The sequence below is a fragment of the Orcinus orca genome, chromosome 1 (genome assembly GCF_937001465.1).
Source record: "Orcinus orca chromosome 1, mOrcOrc1.1, whole genome shotgun sequence".
Classification (NCBI taxonomy): domain Eukaryota; kingdom Metazoa; phylum Chordata; class Mammalia; order Artiodactyla; family Delphinidae; genus Orcinus; species Orcinus orca.
Window position 1 is genome coordinate 41,732,786 of NC_064559.1, and position 22,173 is coordinate 41,754,958.

At 51.5% G+C, this 22,173-nt stretch overlaps 1 protein-coding gene across 1 annotated transcript; it reads left to right on the forward strand.

Annotated features, from left to right (window-relative positions):
• The first annotated feature begins 2,028 nt into the window (after window positions 1–2,028).
• NENF (neudesin neurotrophic factor) lies at window positions 2,029–12,606 on the forward strand. The gene is made up of 4 exons (XM_004275269.3): window positions 2,029–2,389; window positions 10,219–10,279; window positions 11,250–11,353; window positions 12,307–12,606. The coding sequence occupies exons 1-4, from the start codon at window positions 2,213–2,215 to the stop codon at window positions 12,481–12,483; spliced, it is 519 nt and encodes a 172-aa protein (XP_004275317.1). The 5' UTR covers window positions 2,029–2,212; the 3' UTR covers window positions 12,484–12,606.
• Window positions 12,607–22,173: the final 9,567 nt, after the last annotated feature.

Sequence of the window (22,173 nt, forward strand, 5' to 3'; positions counted from 1 at the left end):
TGCAGATAACTTACTGATTCATTTGGAAAAATGAAGCTGGGTTCAAGTAGGGAAGGGCAATCAGGGGGATGCCTGGAGAAATCCAAGGGCATATGAGCACGCTATTAAATTATAGACTCACACTCAGTGTCTCAGGGACGAGGAAGCTAGATCTGATCAGTAGAAACTATAGGGAGTTTCTTTTGGCTCAGAGCAGTTCCTAACAAATCCAGCTGCAGGGAGAGAAAGGGCTCAAGCAGAGAAGCAGCACCCCGTATGCCAAGGAACAGGATGCCTCAGGAAGAGGGTGATATTCTAAGGGTTTAGAAGAGCCTCTTCTAACCGGGAGACCCTGTGACGTGGTGTAATGTGGATACGGCACAGCTTACACAGCTTTTCACATCCATACCATTTTTACTTTTGACACAGCCCTATCCAGGAGGCAGGCTGGTACGTTACTGATGTGGAAATTAAGATTCAGACGATTTGTGGACAGACCCTGTTTAGGCTGCTCTGCAGTAGAAGCCCATTCTGTTGAAGTACATGGATGAGAAGGTGCATTCACTGAGAGGAGGTGTAGCCTGGCGGTCAGGGGCTCTGGGACACAGGGCGTGTGCTCGAGTCTTGGCTCTGCCACCTACTGTGTGACCTTGAGCAAGGCACTTAAGGTCTGTGTACTTCAGCTTCATCATCTGTAAAATGGGTGATAATATTTCTTACTTCCTAGAGCTACAGTGAGGATTAAATGAGATAATACACGTAAAAGTGCTTGGCACACAGCAAGCCTATCTTTGGTGGCCGGTTCTCCCAACCACAAAATCTTGGCAAACCCCAAGAACTCAGTCCTTGGTCCTCCCTCCTTCCGATCCACGTGCTGCTCCTTGACAATCTCATCCATTCTGTGGCTTTAAATGAAATCTATATGCCAAGGATTCCAAAATTTATATCTCTAGCCTGGAACTCTTCCTCCAATTCCAGACTCATATAGCCAACTGTCTACCTGATCCTTCCACTTGGCTATCTAAGTGTTCTCAAAGTGAACAAGCCTGATCTTGATCTTCCCCAAGACCTGCTCCTACCGTCTCTCCTTATCTCAGTAAGTGGCAACCCCATCCTTCCAGCTGCCCAGGCCAAAACCCTCAGGGTCATCCTTGGTTCCTCTCTGTCTCTCAGACCCCATGTCTTGTCTGTCAGCAAATCCTGCCAGCTACACCTTCAGAACAAATCCGTGATCCACCCACTTCTCACCACGTCCCTTGCTACCACCTGGGGCCAAACCATCTTCATCTCTCACCTGGATTATAACAGTAGCTCCCTGCTTCAGTCCTTGACCTCCCCTCCTACCCCTCTTCCCTCCTCGCTGTTCCTCCAACAAGCCGGGCACTATCCTTCCTCAGCATTTAAGCAGTTTTCCCTTTGCAGGGATTGTCCTCCCCCAGGTTACCTCCCTCACCTCCTGTAGATGTTCATACAAATACTGCCTTCTCATTGGGGCCTTCCCTGGTCAGCCTATTTAAAATTGCAACTCCCAATGCTCCCTATCCCTTTGCCCACTTTATTTTTCTCCCTAGCATTCCTCACCATCTAACATACTACTTATGTATCGTGTTTGTCTATTTCGCCCATAGAATGTAAGCTCCATGGGGCGTGGATCTGTCTTGTTCAGCGATGTGCCTCCAGTGACCTGGTACATGGAGGCCCTCAAAAAGTATTTGCTGAATAAATCAGTGAAGAAATCCTTGCACAAATGTTAGCTATAATTATTTCAGTGCATGTCTTGTGCCCTACCCTCTGCAAAAATCCTTTGGGGACTCGAAATTTAAACACAACTGGGAAGAAAAAAAAATCAGCCAAAAGTAAAAGTGAATTAATAAAGTTGGGGTCCTAGGTTGTAAATCTCTCTTCCTAGGTGCTGGAATGTTGGCTGTGTCAACTCTGTACCTAATCAAGGAACTGCTGTAACAGACGCCACTGTTTGGCGCAACTTTCAGTGCGCAGTCTGGAGTCGGGAGCCCCCAGAATCCTAGCTCCAAGTTTCCGGCTTCGGCGTCCCAGCGGCCGAGCACGCCCCGCAGCGCGTGGAAGGCGCGGAGTCCGGCTCCTGGCTCCAGGCTCCGGGGCCTCCGGGTGCCGGGCGGGCGCGCGCGGGGTGGGGTTCCGGGGCCGCGGGGCGCGCGCGCGCGCGCGGGCCCCGCCGCCCAGGCCGCCCCAGGCCCGATTCGGTGGGCTCACCATGACAGGCCCCGCGCCCGGGCGGCGGCTGCGGTGGCTGGCCGCGCTGGCCCTGGTCCTGGCGCTGGCCGCGGGGCTCCTCGCAGCCGGGGCCGGGCAGGCGCCGCGCCCTGCCGAGCGGGGTCCTCCGGTGCGGCTCTTCACGGAGGAGGAGCTGGCCCGCTACGGCGGGGAGGAGGTGAGCGGGGAAGCGCCGGCGCAGGGACCGGGCCGAGTCCGGCCTCGCGGAGAGGGAGGCGGGGATCCCAGGAAGCCGCGGCGCCGAGGGGAGGCCTCGGGGAGAGGCGCGGGCCTCGGCGGGCGCCCCCTCCCGGAGCCCCGGCTCCGAGCTGGGCGCGAAGCCTGCCGGGCTCCTCTCTCCAGGCCTGGATCGCCGCCTGGGGACAGGGGGGGAGTCCCCAGCACTCGGGGCTCCCTGCTTCCGCTTTCCCCAGCTAGAGCACCCCACCCCGCGCTTCGCCCTCTCTTCCCGAGAGCTGTTTCCTAGACTTTTGGCTGGCGGTCTGTACACGAACCTCAGAACTTTTTTGTTTTCAATGTAAGCATCAGCTGCGGTCACACACTTCTGCCCGCTCCTGGGTGGAGTGGGGGGAGAGGGAGAGAGGGAAGCAAGGCCTGCTCCCCGGGTTAGGCGGGAATGGGGGCAGGTCCATGGTTGATCCAAACTTTCCCTGCACTTTGCCTTCCTCATTGACCGTGCCCCTCTGCAGCTGACTCCTCACACTGGCTCTTAATGGCTGTGCTCTTGAGGCTGAGCCAGAGCTGGGGGAGAGGGCAGGGGGGGAGATCGGAGGTTAGAGACAAAGACGACCCCCCAACCCCAGACGCACCCACTTCACTCCACATCGGTCAGCAGTCTGGACGTGTCTAGGATATTCCTCACAGCCATCTGACCATTCGGGTTGTTGGGGCCCAGTGCGATGGCCCTGGAGGGTGGGAACAGGATGCTGCACATGGGAAGGGCCATGGAGCTGATATTGGATCAGGAGATGGGGGGAACAGTTTGGTGGGGAAATCAGGGAATTACAGCATTTCAGAGTTGATAGGAATCAACCGCCTGCTTTTACAGGTGAGGAAATTGAGGCATGCCACCAGTTAGTGGTAGAACAAGGAAGGAACCTAATATTCTCTTGTTAAAACACTCTGGTGTGGGCTCCCTAACCCCCAAGTTAAGTAGCCTTAGCTGGACTAGTTTCTCCAGGGGGATTTAGAAACCTGGCCCTTAGGCAGTGGTGCTAGTTTGGGCATCACTGTAAAGAGAGGTTGGTTAGAAGCCTGAGTCATTGAGAACACAGAAGGAGGGAGACAGGCATGTGACTGGATGTTAAGGGACACCATCTTCTGGAGCAGCAGGGAACCAGATGGTACTGGGTTAGGGAACCTGTGCAGAAAAGAGTTAACATAACAGGCCCGCAGTCCTTAGAAAGGCCTTGGCTGATGTCTGGATTTCCAGGGTGTTCTGCATTTCCCTAACAGATAAAGGTGGCTCGGTCTGGGCTCTTCGTAGAAACTGTGCATTCATGTTGAACACTGCTAGGCAGAGAGGGCCTGCATGGCCGGTCCCCAGTAAAAACGTTGGGCTCTGAGTCTCTCATGGGCTTCCCTGGGCAAAAACATTGCACACGTGTTGCTGCATTTTGTTGCCAGGGAAAGAATGTGCTCTGTGGGGCCCCTCATGGGAGGCAGACAGTGTAAGGAAGTCCACAGGTACATAGATTCCTCTAGACTCTACCTGTGTCCTTTCCCCTATGACCCTTACTACATCACTGTAATAAAACGTAGCTCTGAGTACAATTATATGCTAAGTTCCATGAGTACTCGTGAATCTCCAAATTGGGGGGGTAATCTTGGGGACCCCCAGCACAGAGTCCAAGGGAAGAGAGAATTCCTAGTGGAGACTGCATGCAGCAGCCATGCCCAGGGTTCAGGATGAGGACTGAGAAAGACCCTTGGCTTTTTTATGCTGATATTATTGATTGATACTCAACTGCCAGAAGGAGAGAGAGAGGCTTGAGATGGAAGCGGGTTAAGGAAAGAATTGTTTGGGGTGTGGCGCCCAGAGGATGTCTGAGGTTTGCCCTAGATGGTTCTGGTTTATGCCTATTGTCCTGGAATAATTATCATTATTATTATTTTTTGCAGTACACGTGACTCTCACTGTTGTGGCCTCTCCCATTGCGGAGCACAGGCTCCGGACGCGCAGGCTCAGCGGCCGTGGCTCACGGGCCCAGCCGCTCCGCGGCATGTGGGATCTTCCCGGACCGGGGCACGAACCTGTGTCCCCTGCATCGGCAGGCGGACTCTCAACCACTGCGCCACCAGGGAAGCCCTGGGATAATTATTAATAGCACCACCTTTCACTCTCAGAAGTGTTACCGTTTGTATAATACATTATACAAATAGTATAGTTAGAGCGTTATGCCTTTGAATCATATCTGGGTTTGAGTCCCTTTGGGCAAATAGCTAAACCTCTTGGAGTCTCAATTTTCTATTTTCATCTGTGGTACTTGTTATCAATCAGGGTTCCACCAGAAACAGAACCAGTGAAAAATATATATATATATGGGTATGTTTTTAATTGCAAGAATTGGTTCATGTGATCATGCAGGCTGGCTAGGTAAGTCTGAAATGCATAGGGCAGGCTGTCAGGAAGGGCAGGCTGGAAACCCTTGGCAGGAGCAATGCTGCAGCCCACAGGTGGAATTTCTTCTTCCTCGGGGAAACCTGAATTCTGTTCTTAAGGCCTTTCAACTGATGGCTCACCTAGATTATCCAGGATAATCTCCTTTACACAAAGTCAACTGATTGTAGATATTAATCACATCCACAAAATACCTCCACAGCAATACCTAGATAAATGCTGAATAACTGGATACTGTTGCCTATCCAAATTGACACATAAAACTGACTGTGATAATGGCTACAGGATAAGAGTTCCTACTCTACATAGGGGTTTTGTGAGGATTAAATGAGATGGCGATATGCAAAGTGCATAGCGTAGTAGGCCTGGTGTAGTCTTAGCATAGTAAGCCTTAATCAATCTTAGCTGCTATTATTTTTATTAGCTTATTATTAAAGATACAAACAAGAGGCACTATAACAGGCCCATAATCCTCTTATGCAATTCAGAAATCAGCTAAGCTCTGAAAAGCAGAAGGTTTTCTGTTTTTGGCCGCGCCGCTGTGCATCAGGCCGGTTCTTAGTTCCCCAACAAGGGATCGAACCCGTGCCCCCTGCATTGGGAGCGCAGATTCTTAATCACTGGACCGCCAGGGAAGTCCCAGAAGGTTTTTTCTTTTTTACGTCATTTGACAGCAAAACCCGGCCTGATCTGAACTCCTTTGATGATGGAACCTTGTTGGAGGTACATGAGTCTATTTATAGTCTTTATTTATCCTACTTAGTGTGAATATCCATGTTTATGCTTTACTGTGGAAATATTGATATAGATGACGATGGGGTGCTGCCTCAGACCCCGGTAGGTGTTCTGGCATGTGCCCCATAACACCTTTCTAAAATCTGACAAACTCTGAATTCCAAAACACATCTGACCCGCAAGGGTTTCTGCTATGGGATTGTGGACCTTGTATAACAAGTCGTTCTGAAACAACTAGCTATGAATTCTCATTTCTGTTATAATCCTTTTGGACGAGAGCCAAGGCAGACCCACCTGTTCCACATTCTGCTGCCTGGTTTGTGGTGAGAGCTCGCGCACCCCGACAGGAAGCTGCCTAGTATCTTCAGTGGACGCTTCAGATTGGAAATCACGAAAGACAGGGGTCCCGGCTGCTGGTGTCTTTCACCGAACCTACTGTGTTCTGGATCTACTGCACGAGGCCCTGTGCTCCTTTATCCCTTTCGGGCAGTTTAGGTTGTCAGAGTGATCCACAGTGTGGCTCCCTGAATCATTCCCACGTGGGAGTGTGAAGATAGCTACACGTGTGCTTCCGGCATGAATTAGTCCTCTTGGAATACCTGCTGAAATCCGGCCTCCCCGGTGCCTCTTCAAAGCCCATTCTCCGGTAATCCTAGTAAGGCTTGCAAAGAGGAGGTCATTTTAGGGACCTTTCCTGTAGATAACACATAGATCACAGAGTAAGCATGTTGAACAAAAATGAACGTAGGTTGAGAAAGGTCACGTGTGTCCAGAGGGCCTTCCTGTGGACCCTGATTTCTTCAGCTGCCCTTATAACTAGAGATATTGATCACATGTTTTCATTGGCAGCTTTCGCCATGTCACATCAGCTGTTCTTTTAGCAGGGCTTCACTGTTTACAAATTATATAGGTCAAAGATTGGCGTTCAAGTTTTCGACAAGGACGAATGTCGCGGGAAGGGCTTTAGAATCAAACAGGTGTGAGTCTGAATTCTGGCTGTTTATTTACCAGCAGAGAAACTGTTGGCAAGTTATTTAAACTCTAAGCCTGTTTCTCCATCTACAAAACAGGTATAGTAATACCTTTTTCAGAAGGTCATTGTAAAAATTGACCTAAGTGACATCCGTTAGTATAAGTAAACATGTATAACATATGGAGAGAACCTAGCACAGTAGAATCTCAGTAAATATGAATTTCTCTGCCCTCCCTTTGATCACACCTGAAATATATTAACTGTCCTGAATTATAAGCCTCTAGTAACCAGCATGAGTGGCTGAGGGCCCAGCCCAGGCAACATGATCAAAATAATATTCTTGTATGACTTACCCTCACATCGAGCTTTTAGAATAGAAAAACAGCATAAATCACAAGCCATTCGTGAGTTTGGTCATCGTTCTCCCTCGGGAAATAAATGTGTGGCAGAACTGGCGGGGAGAGGTGTATATATCCCTTCTTTGCTGCTGGCATTCTAACCTGTATGTCAGACGCTGGAATCTGCAGAATTTTCCCCAACGGAGACGAGTCAATGGCACGTGAATGTTATTTTCCCCTGCCTTAGCGATGGAGGAAAAAGGCGGGGGAGGATTGGTTTATTAAGGAAAGCAGATGCCATGAAGCAGTTAGCTTTGGGGCAGGGCGGCTGGGGTGACTTCGAGGGTTCTCTTTGGTCCCGAGCAAATGTCATCCTCCACCCTCCAAGGGCAAAACTGACTTTTGCTATCCTCAGAAAATATGTTTTCTGCCTTACTTGCACCGTAGGATACCAAATGCAGGGAGGGGAGGGCCACCTGCCCCCATACCCCCAGCATGACTTCCGGGCCTGGGACCAGATGTCTGTATTTAACAAACACTTAATATAGAGCCAACTCTGCCAAGCACCGTCCTAACCACTTTAAAGCATTAAATCATTTAATGATGACCCGTGAGGAAGGAGCTATTATCGTCATCTCATTTTTCAGGTGAGGAAGGAGCCATAGGGCGGTTGAGTAACTTGCCCAAGGTTACACAGCTAGTGAGTAAAAGAGGTGGACCCGGCTGTGCTTTCTCCAGTTTGTACAAACGAAATGAACCCCCAAGAGCCTCCCTTTCCATCACTCCAGGCAGTGACCTTTTCGGGGGTATATTGGTTCAGCTAAAGAAGAAGGTATCAGAGGGCAAGCATGACCAGAAATGTTGTTTACCTTCTGAGTTTATTTAGGGCAACCCTGGACCCTGAGCTTACCCAAGGCCCCTCTAGGCTTTAGGGTTATTCTTTGTAAATGGAATTTGTCTGTGCTCACTCACCAGCTCTCCCTGGAATCTGTACTAAGGGGGGATGGGGTGACATTTGTTTTCTGCTTTTCTAAAACTTAATAGTGAAGAGTAGGGCTTCCCTGGTAGCGCAGTGGTTGAGAGTCTGCCTGCCGATGCAGGGGACACGGGGTCGTGCCCCGGTCCGGGAAGATCCCACGTGCCGTGGAGTGGCTGGGCCCGTGAGCCATGGCCGCTGAGCCTGCACGTCCGGAGCCTGTGCTCTGCAACGGGAGAGGCCACAACAGTGAGAGGCCCACGTACGGCAAAAAAAAAAAAAAAAAAGTAGTGAAGAGTAGGACTTGTACTTCTTCTGAAAGAATCATTCTGGACAGACAATAAAGAATATACAGACAGTGAAGGCTGTTGGATAGAGGCAGGTGAGTAAAGAGGTGAAACCACCCTCTCTAATTATACAATAAAATGACGGCTTGCAGACGTTTTGGCTGTGTTAAATGTATTTTGCATCCTACCCTGGTGTACACACACACACAACTGAAACAAAAGTGCCATGAAACTATGCTCATTCTTACTATGTGTGAAGCACTCTAATGTTTTCTAGTTTCTGCTCTATTTTGAACTTTGTTTTTCCTATTTCATTTTTTTTTAAGCCTGTTGATAAATCACTAAATTGATTCCATGACCCACTAATGTTACCAATGCCAATTGCAGTTAGAAAAACATGGCCTTAGACCACTGGAGGGCCCAGGTATTTCTGCAGAAGAAAACGTCTGTAGTAGTTTCTCTCTTTTTCAAGAAGAGTCACCGGTGAGGAACTTCTGCTCCGTCCCCAGCCTCTGTTGCAGGGTCTGAGGGTGCTGGAGGCCCAGGAGTTCCCGCCTTCCTGCCTGCACCCAGGCTCCAGGGCTCTCCCAGATGTGGAAGAGGCCCTCCTTCCTCTGCCGCACTGCTCTGGTATCCCTTTGTCATGGTAGCTCACATGGCACTCTCTCCTGGCCCTGCTTGGCCACAGGTAGGGAGGAAGGCCAGATGGCCAAGCAAGCCCAAAACCCAGAGGAAAGATAAAGGCCCTGCCTCACTGATGCAGGTGACTCCCCTGGTTCCCTAACATTTGGGTACTTCCGACCCACTCACTCCCTGTGTCTTTCTTCGTGGCCCTGGGTCTTTTGAATGAATTTCCCAGGACACCCACCCTCTCCTGGTCCCAGGCAAGTGCACTGTCCTCGTGCTATGTGCCCCCTGGTGGGGCAGGCCAGAGAGGGGACTGAGCCTTGGATTCCTGGGCTCCAGATTCCAGAAACTGCTTTCCCTCTGATTTGCTCTGTGACTCTGGGTAGGTCTCATAATCTCCCCAGGCCTGGATGATGAAGGTGCATTTGTAAAACGAAGCTGTTAGACAGATTATCTTCAAGGCCTCTTCTGATTTTAACCTATAATTCCTCCAGAGTCCTTATCTGTCGCTTGGGAATTACATTTTTTTCTATCTTTCCTTTTGTATACCCAGGAATATAGGAAAAAATAAAGTGTAAAAGCCAAGGAACTGCAAGGAAACAGTATTGCTTGTATATTTCTAGCACCCTAAACGGCTTTTTGAAGGACAAACTGGTAAAATATAAAAAGTGATTTTGTTGTTCATCTACTTATATTCAATATATTGAAATAGGCCTCAAGGAGATAAGTCAACAAATTAGAAAGTACCTTGCAGAAAGATATTCGTAATGCAGCCATTTAAAGTTCTCAGGAATTGGAAATGATCCAAAATAGAATAGCTACACAAACAGGTACACAGTATCACTAAAATAAAATAGAACTGTTTAAGTGACAGCTGTTTTGGTTATTTCAATACATGAAAATGTTTGTATGAACTAATATTACCTGTAGGAAGCAAAATATTGATATAAAATAAATCATTTACACTGATTACCTCCATGTATGTACATTGATGAAGATGAAATTTGGATTGATTTAATTTTTTTTTCTTCCTGGCCATGCCATGCGGCATGCGGGATCTTAGTTCCCCAGACAGGGATCGAACCCATGCCCCCTGCATTGGGAGCGTGGAGTCTTAATCACTGGACCGCCGGGGAAGTCCCATGGACTGATTTAAGTAATTCATTTAATATTCTTTTGAGTTTTTATCTGTACGGAGCTGCTTCAGTTCCTGGGAAAGGTATTGCCATAGGCTTGTCATGATGCTTCGTGACTTTTCCAGGTTTTTGTGAGTGGGCATGACATTGCGCAGGTGGGGCGAGCTCCCTGAGGACCGGCTTGTAACTTCACCCGCCACCCTCTGCACCGGCTGTGATGGGAAGAGATTTTACTCACTTGAACTGGCGGAGCTGGGCTCTTTGTCTCCTCACAGCTTCTCTCCTGCTTCCTAGGAAGATCAGCCCATCTACATGGCAGTCAAAGGGGTGGTGTTCGATGTCACTTCTGGAAAGGGTAAGTGGCTTGGCTTTATGAATCCTTACCTCTGGGGAGCGTGGCAGCCTGAGTGGGTGCTGGAGGTGTGAGGGAAGGGAGGGAATGCTGGGCAGGTCCTTCCCCCCGCCAGAATGAGTTCACAATCTTTGTCAGTGAGGTACTTCAACAGTATTTTTCTAATGATGTCATGCTCTGCTCAAAAGCCTTCCATGGCGGCCTGTTGCCTACTGAATCAAAGTCAGACTGGATGATTTACCCTAGATAAAGCAGTGAGAGGAAAAGTATTACTTAGCAAAGAGTCGTGATCATAGAACATTATAGAACGTTTTAGTGCCATCTCATGTTTTCCGTAATGGAAACTACAACTGATATCGTGGAAGTAGTCTTGTAATGGTTCATTGTTTATCTGATACCAAACAAAAGATGTTTGGAAGTAGACTTGGCTTCCATGAACATTTAGGAAGACAGAACACTTTTCTTGTTTACATTTTTTTAAAATATTTATTTATTTGGTTGCACTGGGTCTTCGTTGCAGCAGGCGGGCTCCTTAGTTGTGGCTCGCCTGTGGCATGTGAACTCTTAGTTGCAACATGCATGTGGGATCTAGTTCTCTGACCAGGGATGGAACCTGGGCCCCCTGCATTGGGAGCGTGGAGTCTTACCTACTGCACCACCAGTAGGAAGTCCCTCTTGTTTACATTTTAAATATTTTTAAGGGATTATTTTCATTCTGTATTAAAAAAAAAAATCACCTCTCAGCGCAGCATGTGTGACTTATTCCATATTCTGAATTAGCGGAATCCAGTGGGAAAGCTGGGGGCGGCTTATTGGACTTCCCATCCTCACTGATGTCCCTCTCCTCAGCTGAGCCTTTGCAGGATTGGGTGGGGTGGGGTGGGGTCTCAGAAGCCCCGCCCCGTGCCGTGTACAGGCTCCTGGCTGCTCTGTGCACATGCACTCACATCTTCTTCCTTCCTCCCCACTACAGAGTTTTACGGACGAGGAGCCCCCTACAATGCCTTGACCGGGAAGGACTCCACCAGAGGGGTGGCCAAGATGTCCCTGGATCCTGCAGACCTCACCCACGACACTGTGAGCCAGATAATGAGCCTCTGTCAAAGTGTCCCACCTCCTTGGCCATGGCCTTTTTTCTTCCCCACGCCCCACCTCTGGGCAGTAGCAAAGCTTCCTAACTAGTCTGTTTACTGTTCCAGAGGTAGCCAGTTGTTTTCTTAAAGTAGATATCTGCCTGTGCCCCTCCTGCTCAAAAACGTTCCGGGGCTCCCCACTGCCTGCAGAGTCAAGTGTGAACTCTTGTGAACTTGAGATCAAACTCAGTTGATCTTCAGAGTTTGGCTCCAGCCTGCCCTGGCTGCCCCATCCCCCTGACAGTCTGCACCTGCCACCCCCCAGCCTCTGATAGCTTTGCTGTTAGTGTCTGAGACCCGCTTTCCAGGCCACTACCGGTAGCTCAGGGGAGGAACAGGGTGGGAGAGCAGAGTCTCCGCCGTGCTCATATTTCTGTGAAGGAGAAAATAGCATTAACAAAAACCACTTCGGGGTCTAAGTAATCCCAACAGAAAGGCTGGCATTCACCCCCTGTTGTGCTCAGGTGAGTCACACTCTTAAGCTGCAACGTTACAGAAACAAATCAAGAAACTACAGAGAGGGGGAAGGGTGTGTAAATCTGTAAGGGGAGGAGTGTAGAGGGCAGGGGGCTTAATCGCGCAGGAGGAGGTGGTTGCAGACCGCAGAGCGCCCCCCGACGCCGACCAGGCTGGGGGTTCTCTGGAGTCTAATTCCTACATCAGTCAGACCACAAACACGGTGCAGCCGTTGCACCCCCCACACGTAACCTCCGCAACACACACGCACACACAGGGCTGTCTCGAAAAACTTGTCCACGATTTGTTTTCTGAAACACTTTTTCCCTCGCATTAGGGGGCGTGGGGCGAGTAAAGTCGGGGTAGGGGCTGGCGAGAAGCCGGTGGCAAGCACGAGTCACTCATTCCTACCCCTGTATTTCTTGGGCTTTTCTTCCAAAGACGGGGCTCACATCCGAGGAGCTGGAATCCCTGGATGATGTCTTCACCAAAGTGTACAAAGCCAAATATCCCATCGTTGGCTACACAGCCCGAAGAATCCTCAACGAGGACGGCAGCCCCAACCTGGACTTCAAGCCTGAAGACCAGCCGCATTTCGACATAAAGGACGAGTTCTGATCTGCAGGAGACCGTTCTTGGGAGGGTGAGGCAGGGAGACACTCAGATGCAAACTCTCCTGCCAAACAGGCTGCTGGGGCCTCCGGTCACCGGATCTGAATAAAGCAGACGTTTAACCTGGAACGCTGAATGCCCTTTATTGCCCTTGGTCCACTGTCCTACCCACCTGGGTATCCTGCCCGCACACCAGCCAGGGAGGTAATAGTCGCTGAGGGGGGACACCTCCTAGGTGTCAGCATGGATGCTATGGGGGCAGAGGAATTACGAGTGACCTTTATTGCTTCTTTATATTGCTCTGTACTTGCCAAGTTTTCTGCCATGACCATGTGTACTTCAGAATAAGTGCCAAAATAAACTTCCTGTTTTCACAAAAGGACAATTCTTCCACACGTGCCCTCTCCTTGGAGCCCCGTCAGCACCCCTTGTCTCTGCTGGCCTGCTTTCTGTCTCCCTGGCCTGTGAGGGGGCTGGGCAGCAGGAGCATCCAAGAGATGTGGCAGAAATGGGGTGCATTAGGTGGAGGGGCGGAGAATGGGAAAGAAAGCTATTAAAGGGCCTGGCATTACACCACGACCAGGAGAGTGACGGTATGAACTGGCTTCAGCCCCTTCTGCAGCTGGAAGGTGGTGAGGAGGGCCGGGGTCTGGTATGGGCAAAGCCTGCCCTGGAGGTCATTCCAAAGATGGTGAAGCACATGCAACACGCTGGACTCAGGTCAGATTTCATAAGGAAATCCCTTTTGAGGGTAGGATTCTTCCCTCTAAGGGACATTTGGCAATGTCTGGAGCTATAATTTTTAAAATTTTGGTTGTTAAAACTGTAGGATGCTACTGGTATCTAGTGTCCGGTGATGTTGTTTTATTTTAAAGACTTTTTAAAAAATATATTGATTTATTTTGGCTGCACCAGATCTTAGTTGTGGCATGCAGGATCTTTCTTTTAGTTGCGGCATGTGGGATCTAGTTCCCCAACCAGGGATCGAACCCGGGCCTCCTGCATTGGGAGCATGGAGTCTTAGCCACTGGACCACCAGGGAAGTCCCCCGGGGATGTTGTTAAACATCCTGCAATGAGCAGAACAGTCCCCACAGCAGAGAATTACCTGGTCCAAAATGTCAATTGTGCCAAGGTTGAGAAATCCTGGAAATTTTATGGTAGAGATAAATTTGACATACAACTTTGTCTTTTATTTAAACAAACAGCAACTACCCCCAAGAGAGACCTTTTACATAGAAGAATTTTAAGCAGAAGAATTTCCTAGGGTGACTGTTCAAAATGCTGATTCCTATGTCCTACCCCTAGGGCTTATGATTTAGTATTTCTAGAACATGGCCTGGGAACTGCATTTGTAATGAGCTCCCCAGGAGATGGTGATACACTTGGGCCCAGATGTACTTTGAGAAACACCACTTACACCTTACCAGTCACCGCAGGGAGGACTCATCCAGATCCTTTTGGAGGACCACGTTTGACCTTTGCTTTACTCTTTGGTGTGTCCAGACTAATGGTGAACCCCTGGGTCCCACTCCAGAAGCAGGGAGCTTGCTGGCCATCCAAGAGGAATGGGTCTAGAATTTATCAGAAGGACTCTTTGGCCTAGAATTCAGGAAGTTTTTCATGTGGCCAAGGTAGTCTGTACTGGGACATTTTGCCCCCAAACAGATGATGTATGAATGAATACAAATGGTTATAAGTCCTTGGGAACCCCCAAGAGATGACTTTTACTTATGTACCACCCACTTCCCACATCACCAAGCAACGGATGGGCTAGGATTCCATTCCTTGGAGCCCCGTCTCTGCAAGGTGGGCAAGGTCTCCAAACAGGTCCCTGGGAACTTTCCAGGACCACTGTTTCCCCTGCTCCCCTCTCCTCCCCTTGCCCCCATCACAGCACATTTTTCCCTCAGGGTCTTAGGATCCCCACTCCTGGGTCAATTCTGCCCAGTTCCCTGCCCTGCACTTCAAAGACCACCTTCTACACCCCAGCAAGGGTCTTCTCTGAATAAGAATGTCTCTCATTTGGAGATTCCAAGTCAGCCTTTGCCAGGACAGAGCACACACAAATCTGGGCACCCCAAACAGGCTCCACTCAGGCTAGGTACAGCTCAGGGAAGGGGGATGCAGGCTGGTGGGGGGATTTGCATCATTGGTGTCTATGGGACCTAAGGAAAAACACAGAGATCCCTGGAGCCCAAAGCCTGCTGCCCCATTTACCCCTTCTCCCACATTTGTCATGTCTTCTTTGGTTTAAAGGTTTATATCCTTGCAAGACTCAGCTTGGATGTACCTCTGCCAGGAAGCCTTCCTCTGAGGTCCCCTATAGCTTAGCACTCACCCGCTTTGCTGTAATTGCCTATTGATGAGATTGTCTCCCCCAAACACGAAAGCACAGACACTCACCTAGGGTGGCCAACCTTTCCCGACTTGCTGGGTTTTACACTGAAAGTCCTGCATCCCAGGAAACCCTTCAGCAGACCTGAGGGACAGAGCTGCACCAGCCTCACCAGCTGCAGAGGCAAGGCCTCCTCCCAGCGGGGGACCCCAGGCATAGTGGGGAGGTCACGCACCACCTTGGAAGGAAGAAGGAAGAAAGGAGCTATGACCTTTACGCAGGAGAAGCGAAGGTGAGGGGAAGGCGATGGGAGAGTGGATGGGGGCTGGGTTCTTTTTTTTCCTTTTTTCTTCTGCGGTACGCAGGCCTCTCACTGTTGTGGCCTCTCCCGTTGCGGAGCACAGGCTCCAGACGCGCAGGCTCAGCGGCCATGGCTCACGGGCCCAGCCACTCTGCAGCATGTGGGATCTTCCCAGACGGGGACACGAACCCGTGTCCCCTGCTTTGGCAGGCGGACTCTCAACCACTGCGCCACCAGGGAAGCCCTGTGGGCTGGGTTCTTAACCACACAGGTTCAAGTTCAACCTCTCAGAAGGGACACTCAATTTCTGGCCTAAGGTAGGTGTCCAGCACATTGGAGTGTTGTTGATATTGGTGTAATGCATTAAGTCCTTCCCCAAATCTAAGTTCCTCTTGCAAGGTGCATCTCCACTGTCTCCCAGGCGCTACACAGCCAGCTCCTCCTGCCTCGTGTTTCCTGCAGCCAGGGTACTCACCCCTCCCTCTCTGTGCTCCTGGCGGGCAGCTGCCCAGGCCTCCCCGACAGGTGGAACAGAGCCGGCTCCCTGCCTATAACAGGGATGAAGAGGCTTAAAGGTTTAAAGGCAGGAGACAAGGCCTGGGAACAGGGAGCCTCGTTCCCCATTTGGAAGATCACACCACTAAGTACTGAGCGTCCCAGAGGGGAGAGCGATGGAGCTGACTGGTCAACAGGAGAGCAGGCAGAGGGACCTGACCAGCAAGCCAGCTCCTAGAGACACGGTCGTGCAGAGGGCATCCTGCCCGGGTCCCAGCCTGGACGGATGCCCTCCAGACTCAGACACCTCATGACCTTCAGGCATCTGCTCCAGGGGGGTCTGCTCACCACCGCCTTAGCTTCCAGGAGAAAAACTAAGGGTCTGAATAAAGCAGCCTTACCCTCTATACTGGCTTCCTTCAAAAGGCCACTTCTCAAAGCCCCAGACTCCAACAAGCATGGCCTGCTGGGGCTCCGTCAGCTCCTGGAGGCTTCCAGGTCACGAAGGCCTTGCTCAAGCAGGCCTGGAGGTGCCCAGGCTTCTCTGGAGAGGCAGGCCAGGGAGGCTGCCCCACGACCGGTGGGGAAATTATCCAGGCAGAGGCTGGCCCTGCAGGCCTCCGTCCGGGACATCAGATGTAATCATTGCCTTGATACCACGATGTGTCGCTCATTTTTTATGCTCCATTTCACGGTCAGCCCAGCACGTGTGGTGTCATCCCTCAGTGACAGACTCAGCTCTCTTCCCTCGACTCCTCTGCCATGCGAGCTGCTCTGAGCCAGTCTGAGGCATTCCCAATGGCAAGCGCAAGGCCTTAACCCCCCGGACCAACCCTCCACCAACAGGGCTGGAGCCAGTACACCAGTCCCACACCCTGAGGCCCGTTCTACAGGGGTCCCAGGAGATGCTGAGCCCCAGCTGGGCACAGCAGGAATCAGCTCCATACACACCCTTGACCTGGCCGATCCCATGGCTCACTTCCAAAATGTGATCCCCTGCTCAGTCTCTGCTTTGGGGGAGAGCCCTGGTCAAGACAAAGTTTACTTCCTAAGACACGAACACAATCCCCTTATGCCAAACTCAGTTTTACTAGTAACATCTGACACTTGTATAGCACTTTCCGGTTCACAAAGCTCTCGTTCCAGTGACCACGGCTTACAAATCACCCCCAGAATCCAGTGGCGTGAAACAGCTATTCTTCGTGCTCAGAGACTGTGTGTGTCAGGAGCTCTGAGAGGGAGCAGTGGGACCCACAGGTCCCGTGGTGACTGGCTGCCAGCCCGAGCTCCAGCTCTCTCCACGTGTCACTTCTCACAGCGCGAGGTCCGGGCTGTGCCTCCTTTTATGACCCGGCCTCGGCACCAGGCAGCATCACTTCTACTCGCCGAGGCAGCCACGGAGTTCCGCCCAGAGTCAAGGGGCAATGGACCATTCTGGGAAAACACGATCTGCGGTCATTCCTCCCACATGATCTCATTAGATTCTCAGAGAAGAGATGCTATCTCGTCTTTTGGTTTGCAGTACTTAGCTCAGTGCCTGACACATAGCAGTAAATCACATTTGTCTTGTAGAGAGAGACAGGGTTTAGCATCAGACGGACCTGGTTTGAATCCTGGTTTCATGACTTTCTACCTGTATGATCCTGGAGAAGTTATTTAGCTTCTCTGAGCCTCAGTTTCCTAACCTTTAAAAAGGGGGGGGGTTCAAAATACCCATTTCACAAGGCTGGCGCTAGGATTAGGCTCGGTTGTGCATGTAATACACATGCAGTATGCATGTATGTGAGAGCAGACTCCTGATACCGGGCAGTGTCACCTTCTTGTTTCCCGCCCCCTTGCACTCCATTCCACCCTCACCTCAAGGACTGGTGGCTTCTTGGACTTCCCAGCAGGGTCATGGACCCAGATGAGAAGAAACATTTAGTTGTTTGTCTGCGGCCTTGGCAAAAGGCTGGGGTTGAAGTCAGGGTGACCAGCTACAGTTCTCTCTCTCTCTCTCTCTCTCTCTCTCTCGTCTAGCTGCTCAGCCCAGAAGTACGAGCAGTAACCCAGCTGCCCTGATGAAACCTCTAATAGCTCAGACTCTCTGGTTCCCCAGAAGCCCTGGAAATTCTCCCAGAGTCCCAAGGGCAATGGGGAATCGGGCCCCTCTACCCCCAGGGCATTGCCTGGACTGCAGTCCTGCTGCCAGAGGCCTACGATCAGGTGTGCCTGGGGGTACCCACTGTGGTGCAGCCTGGCCCACCCCTGCCCGTACCTGATGGTTTGGGTCCCTGCCCAGCTTTCACCCTACCCCACACTCCAGAAGTTAAGTGACTTCAGTTCTAGGAGGTGTCTCCCTCACAATCTCTGCTGGCCCCTCTCCCATCCTGTTCCCTCTGCCTGGAATGCTCTTCCCCCTTGCCCACATCACCTGCAAAATCTTATCGTGGCTTACATATCACCTCAACAAGGAAGTTTTCCTGGCTCCCTCTCTGCCAGGAAGGTACCCAGCATACTCCTGTGGAGGCAATTGTGTTTTAATTTTCTGCACCAGGCTGTGAGGCGCTTGCCCTGTTCTCAGCTCTCTCCACCACCTAGCACACCGCCCAGCACCTTCTGTGTTTGATGAAATGAATAAATGAGTGAATGGATTGGTGCTCCCACACCCAGGGCAACCCTCTTCTTGGCAGCCCCCTACCTCACCCTACACTCAGGGATGTAGGTCTGAATCCTGGGGCCTCACGACCGCTCCTGCCCTCTGGCCAAGGTCTCCAGAGCCCACTGGGCATCGCTGCTTCTGGGATCTCTCCTGGACCAAATACGCCTGAGCCTTTGCACAGCCTTGTCATGTGGGAACATATACAAATAGTAAGTGGTTCCCCTGGCAACCATCTCAGTAGATGGTAACCAGCACAGACAGTCCTGGGAAGCCTTCAGGCTGGAGGAAAGAAGCCCTGCCCCAACTGTTGCTGTCCTGTCTGGGCTGGGCAGGGCCCATCTGAGCTGCCTCTTCTCTCAGGGCTTTCTGGGGACCACCTGCTCTGAAGCCCAAAGGGAAAAAATGGCCAAAGGAGCTGCCCATCTGCCCAGACTATCCACCCCTGTCAGTCCCTGCGCTGCTGGCCCGTCCCCACCCTGTGGGGTCACTGGGGTCCTCCACTGGCTGCCCCGCCCTGCCCAGTGCCTCACTTCGGAGGCTGCCAGCTGGAGACTCAGTCCTGCTGCCAGAGGCCTAATGTCACAGGTGCCCATTGTGCTGAGCTTGTCCCAGGCCTCACCCGCAGGGTCTCTGCCCAGGTCTCCAGTGCCCACCCTGCAGCCAGGCCCACGGCCTTGTTCTTGCCAAGCTTCCGCCCGGCTCAGCCCAGACCCTGCAGTGACCCAGCTCTCGGCACCACCCCAGCTCCCCTCCAGGGTGACTAGAGGACTGGCTGAGGTTCTAGAGGCCCATGGGGTATGGGAGTCAGAGGCATGAGCTGCAGAGGGTGCTGGAAGAGATCTAAAAAAGCACCAGTAGGGACTTCCCTGGTGGAGCAGTGGTTAAGAATCCACCTGCCAACGTAGGGGACATGGGTTCGAGCCCTGGTCCAGGAAGATCCCACATGCCATGGAGCAACTAAGCCCGTGCGCCACAACAACTGAGGCTGCGGGCCACAACTACTGAAGCCCACGCGCCTAGAGCCCGTGCTCCGCAACAAAGAGAAGCCACGGCAATGGGAAGCCTGCGCACCACAACGAAGAGTAGCCCCCCTCACCGCAACTAGAGAAAGTCCGCGTGCAACAATGAAAACCCAACGCAGCCAAAAATCAAATTAAAATATTTAAATAAATAAAATAAAATAAAAAAGCACTGGCAAAGGGTGAAGCCGCGTGAGCCGCAGACCACCTGAGGGAAGCTGGGCTCCAGTAGAACCAAGAGAGGGGAGAAGCGGCAGCTGAGAGGGGAGGGTTAGAGGCAGAGTCTGGGGTGTGGCCCTGAGGTGTCTGGGAAGTGGACGCCCAGGGCCTGTAGTGGGTGGCTGGTGGGTGACCTGTCAATCATGCTGCTGCTGGCTTCTCCCCATTCCTGAGCGAGACTCCTGCTCTCCTCTCACTTCCCTTCCTGCTGGGGTACTGAGTTTACTGCACCTTCAGGGCTGCAGTCACTGCCACCCAGGCAAGCCCACCCTGTTGCACACCCCTCCCAGTTGGACCTGGCTTCCTGTCCGTCTACACACTCATGCCATTAGTCAGCGTTGCTGTGGGCTCTGTGGACCTCTTGTCTAAGTTCACTGCTGTGTCAGGGACGATTGCAGGCATGAGCCCTGTGCCCTAGGTATTTACTCCTTCATCAGATCCTCTGCAAGGAGGTAGTAACATTTTACAGCTGACAAACTGGTCTCAGGGAAAACACACCTCTGACACCTAACAGGTCTAGAGCTGGGATTCCAACACAAGACTTATTCTCCTCCTATGTTCTTTCCACTCTCCCTCATTATACTGCACCTGAAAATCAAGTCTTCTAGGCGAGGCTAACCTCTGGGCAGGTGGAATTAGGATGCGATATGCTAGGCTCGTGGCAGAGACTCTAAAATCCTGGAGGGTCTATTGAGGGAGACGTTTGGACTAAGGACGTGTGGTACAGGCTCAAGGTGCTGAGCCCTGGGGCCTCACCCAGAAGGAGGCAGTGGGATCCAAGCCCACCTGTGGGAGCCCCACACCTGATGCTGGCAGCTGCAAACCACCCCAAAGACAGGAGAGACTACAATGGCCTTGGGGCCAGCAATGCCCACCTGGAGGTCGGCTGAGCAGGGCTGGGCTGCTCGGGCTCATCACCCCATAATGTCCTGGTGCTGCCGCCCAGGACCCTGAGGTCAGGATTCGACCTGGACGTGGAGCGGTTTCTCATTACCCAGATCTCTGAAATACATCTGTTGCCTCCCCGGTGGAGTCCCCTCACCCTGCTTTCCCATTTAGCCGTGACCCTCCCCTTGACCATCAGCCTTAACCCTCTTTCTGATCCATATTACTCCACACTCTCACCGTTCCCCCAAAGCGCAGGCAGCCTCCTTTCCACAACGTCTCAATTACATCGGACTTCACATGGCCATCTACCAACCAGCACATGCCTGTTATGTATCCAGTGCTGTGCTAGTCCTGGGGGTGGGGTGGAGGGAAGAAGCCAGGAGAATAGATGCCAGAACCGTCCTGGCCCTTAAGGGTCCCCGAGGAGGAGAGCAGTGGGCTGAGCTGCAAAGAGGTATCTCTAGGACCAGGAACTGGTGATCTGTGGGGACCCGAGCCACAGGATCCTGAGCCGGACGGGCTCCGGAATGAGGTTGTGGAAAGGTGTTGGGATTTTCAGGGAAACTTCTGACCAGTTCCGGCTCACCAGCAACCACTTGCATGGAACGGTAGTGCCCCTCGGTGGTTGGTTCATGGAACTCTCCAGCAGCTGTTTTGTAAAGCCCAGAGGATTAAGGTCCCCTTAAGAACATCTATTTTTGGTTCCCAATATTTCCATAATGAAATGCTCACAGGAGCAGCCAAAGGGCTTCCCAAAGGACCCAAAACCCGCCTGCTGAACTCCCATGTTCTCCAGCTGCCTGTTCCCCAGGGGTTAGAGCTGCCTTTCATTCTCACGTACAGTTCTCTCTTCCATTCAGTTTGACTAAAGGGTCCCAGGGCAGCGGCCATAGGTCCTCTTTGCCGAGTGTGAGCCTGGCCTCAGAGGGAAGGCTGTGTGCACATTCAGAGTGACGTGTTGGAAAGAACACTAGATCCGGGATCAAGAGGCTTGGATGCTCGCCCCACGTCAGCCGCTAACTAGTGGTGAGATAATCATTACAATAATAGCCACGTTTATTCAGTACTTACTGAGTCAGGCATTGCACCAAGAGCTTTAGGTACATTGTTGACTTTGATCCTTACAATAATTCTCTGAGGTTGGGATTATTTCCATTTTACAGGTGAAGACATCAAGGCACAGAGAGATTAAGTAACTTCCCCAAGCTCACACAGTATGCGGCAGTCAGGACTTAAGCTCCTTAGCAGGGTCCACAAATTGGGGTTTTTAAATGTACCCCAGTGACTGTGACATGGAGGCATCTTTGAGATCTATGGGGTCCCAGCAGCTCTAACACTCAATGAGCCCAGTGCCTTCGGAGGGTCAGGAGTGAAAGTTGTGCCGAGGAAGAAGCCTGGGTTAGGCCCTAATCCCCATGGGTGTACAGGACCACAATCCCAGCAGAAACGCCGCGGAGGGCAGAACAATTCTCCTGCCCGCCGTCCTCTCAATCTGGAAATGGTTTGTGGGAGAGGAGAGTAATTGCCCTCCACAGCATTCTTTTCAGAGTTGGTTATGCCACACACACCGCTAATTCATAGCTCCATCATCCATCAATTTATCACAACTCATCTAGAACCATTTTATCTTGTTAAGTTGATTCATCTGACAAACCCTCACAGAGCTCTACTACGAGGCAGGCACTGTGCCAGATTCTGAGTCTGTAGTGGTGAAGGAGGCCGGCCTGGCCCTGCCCTGTGGGTCTGCTGTCTAGAGAAGACCAGCAATAAACGAGCTGCAAAAGAACAGAATTGCC

Excerpts from the sequence above, each read along its gene's own strand:
- NENF (XM_004275269.3), top strand. The coding sequence starts at position 2,213 with ATGACAGGCCCCGCGCCCGGGCGGCGGCTGCGGTGGCTGGCCGCGCTG. Across the intron at positions 10,280-11,249 it reads CGATGTCACTTCTGGAAAGG|AGTTTTACGGACGAGGAGCC; the intron begins GTAAGTGGCTTG and ends TCCCCACTACAG. Across the intron at positions 11,354-12,306 it reads CAGACCTCACCCACGACACT|ACGGGGCTCACATCCGAGGA; the intron begins GTGAGCCAGATA and ends TTTCTTCCAAAG.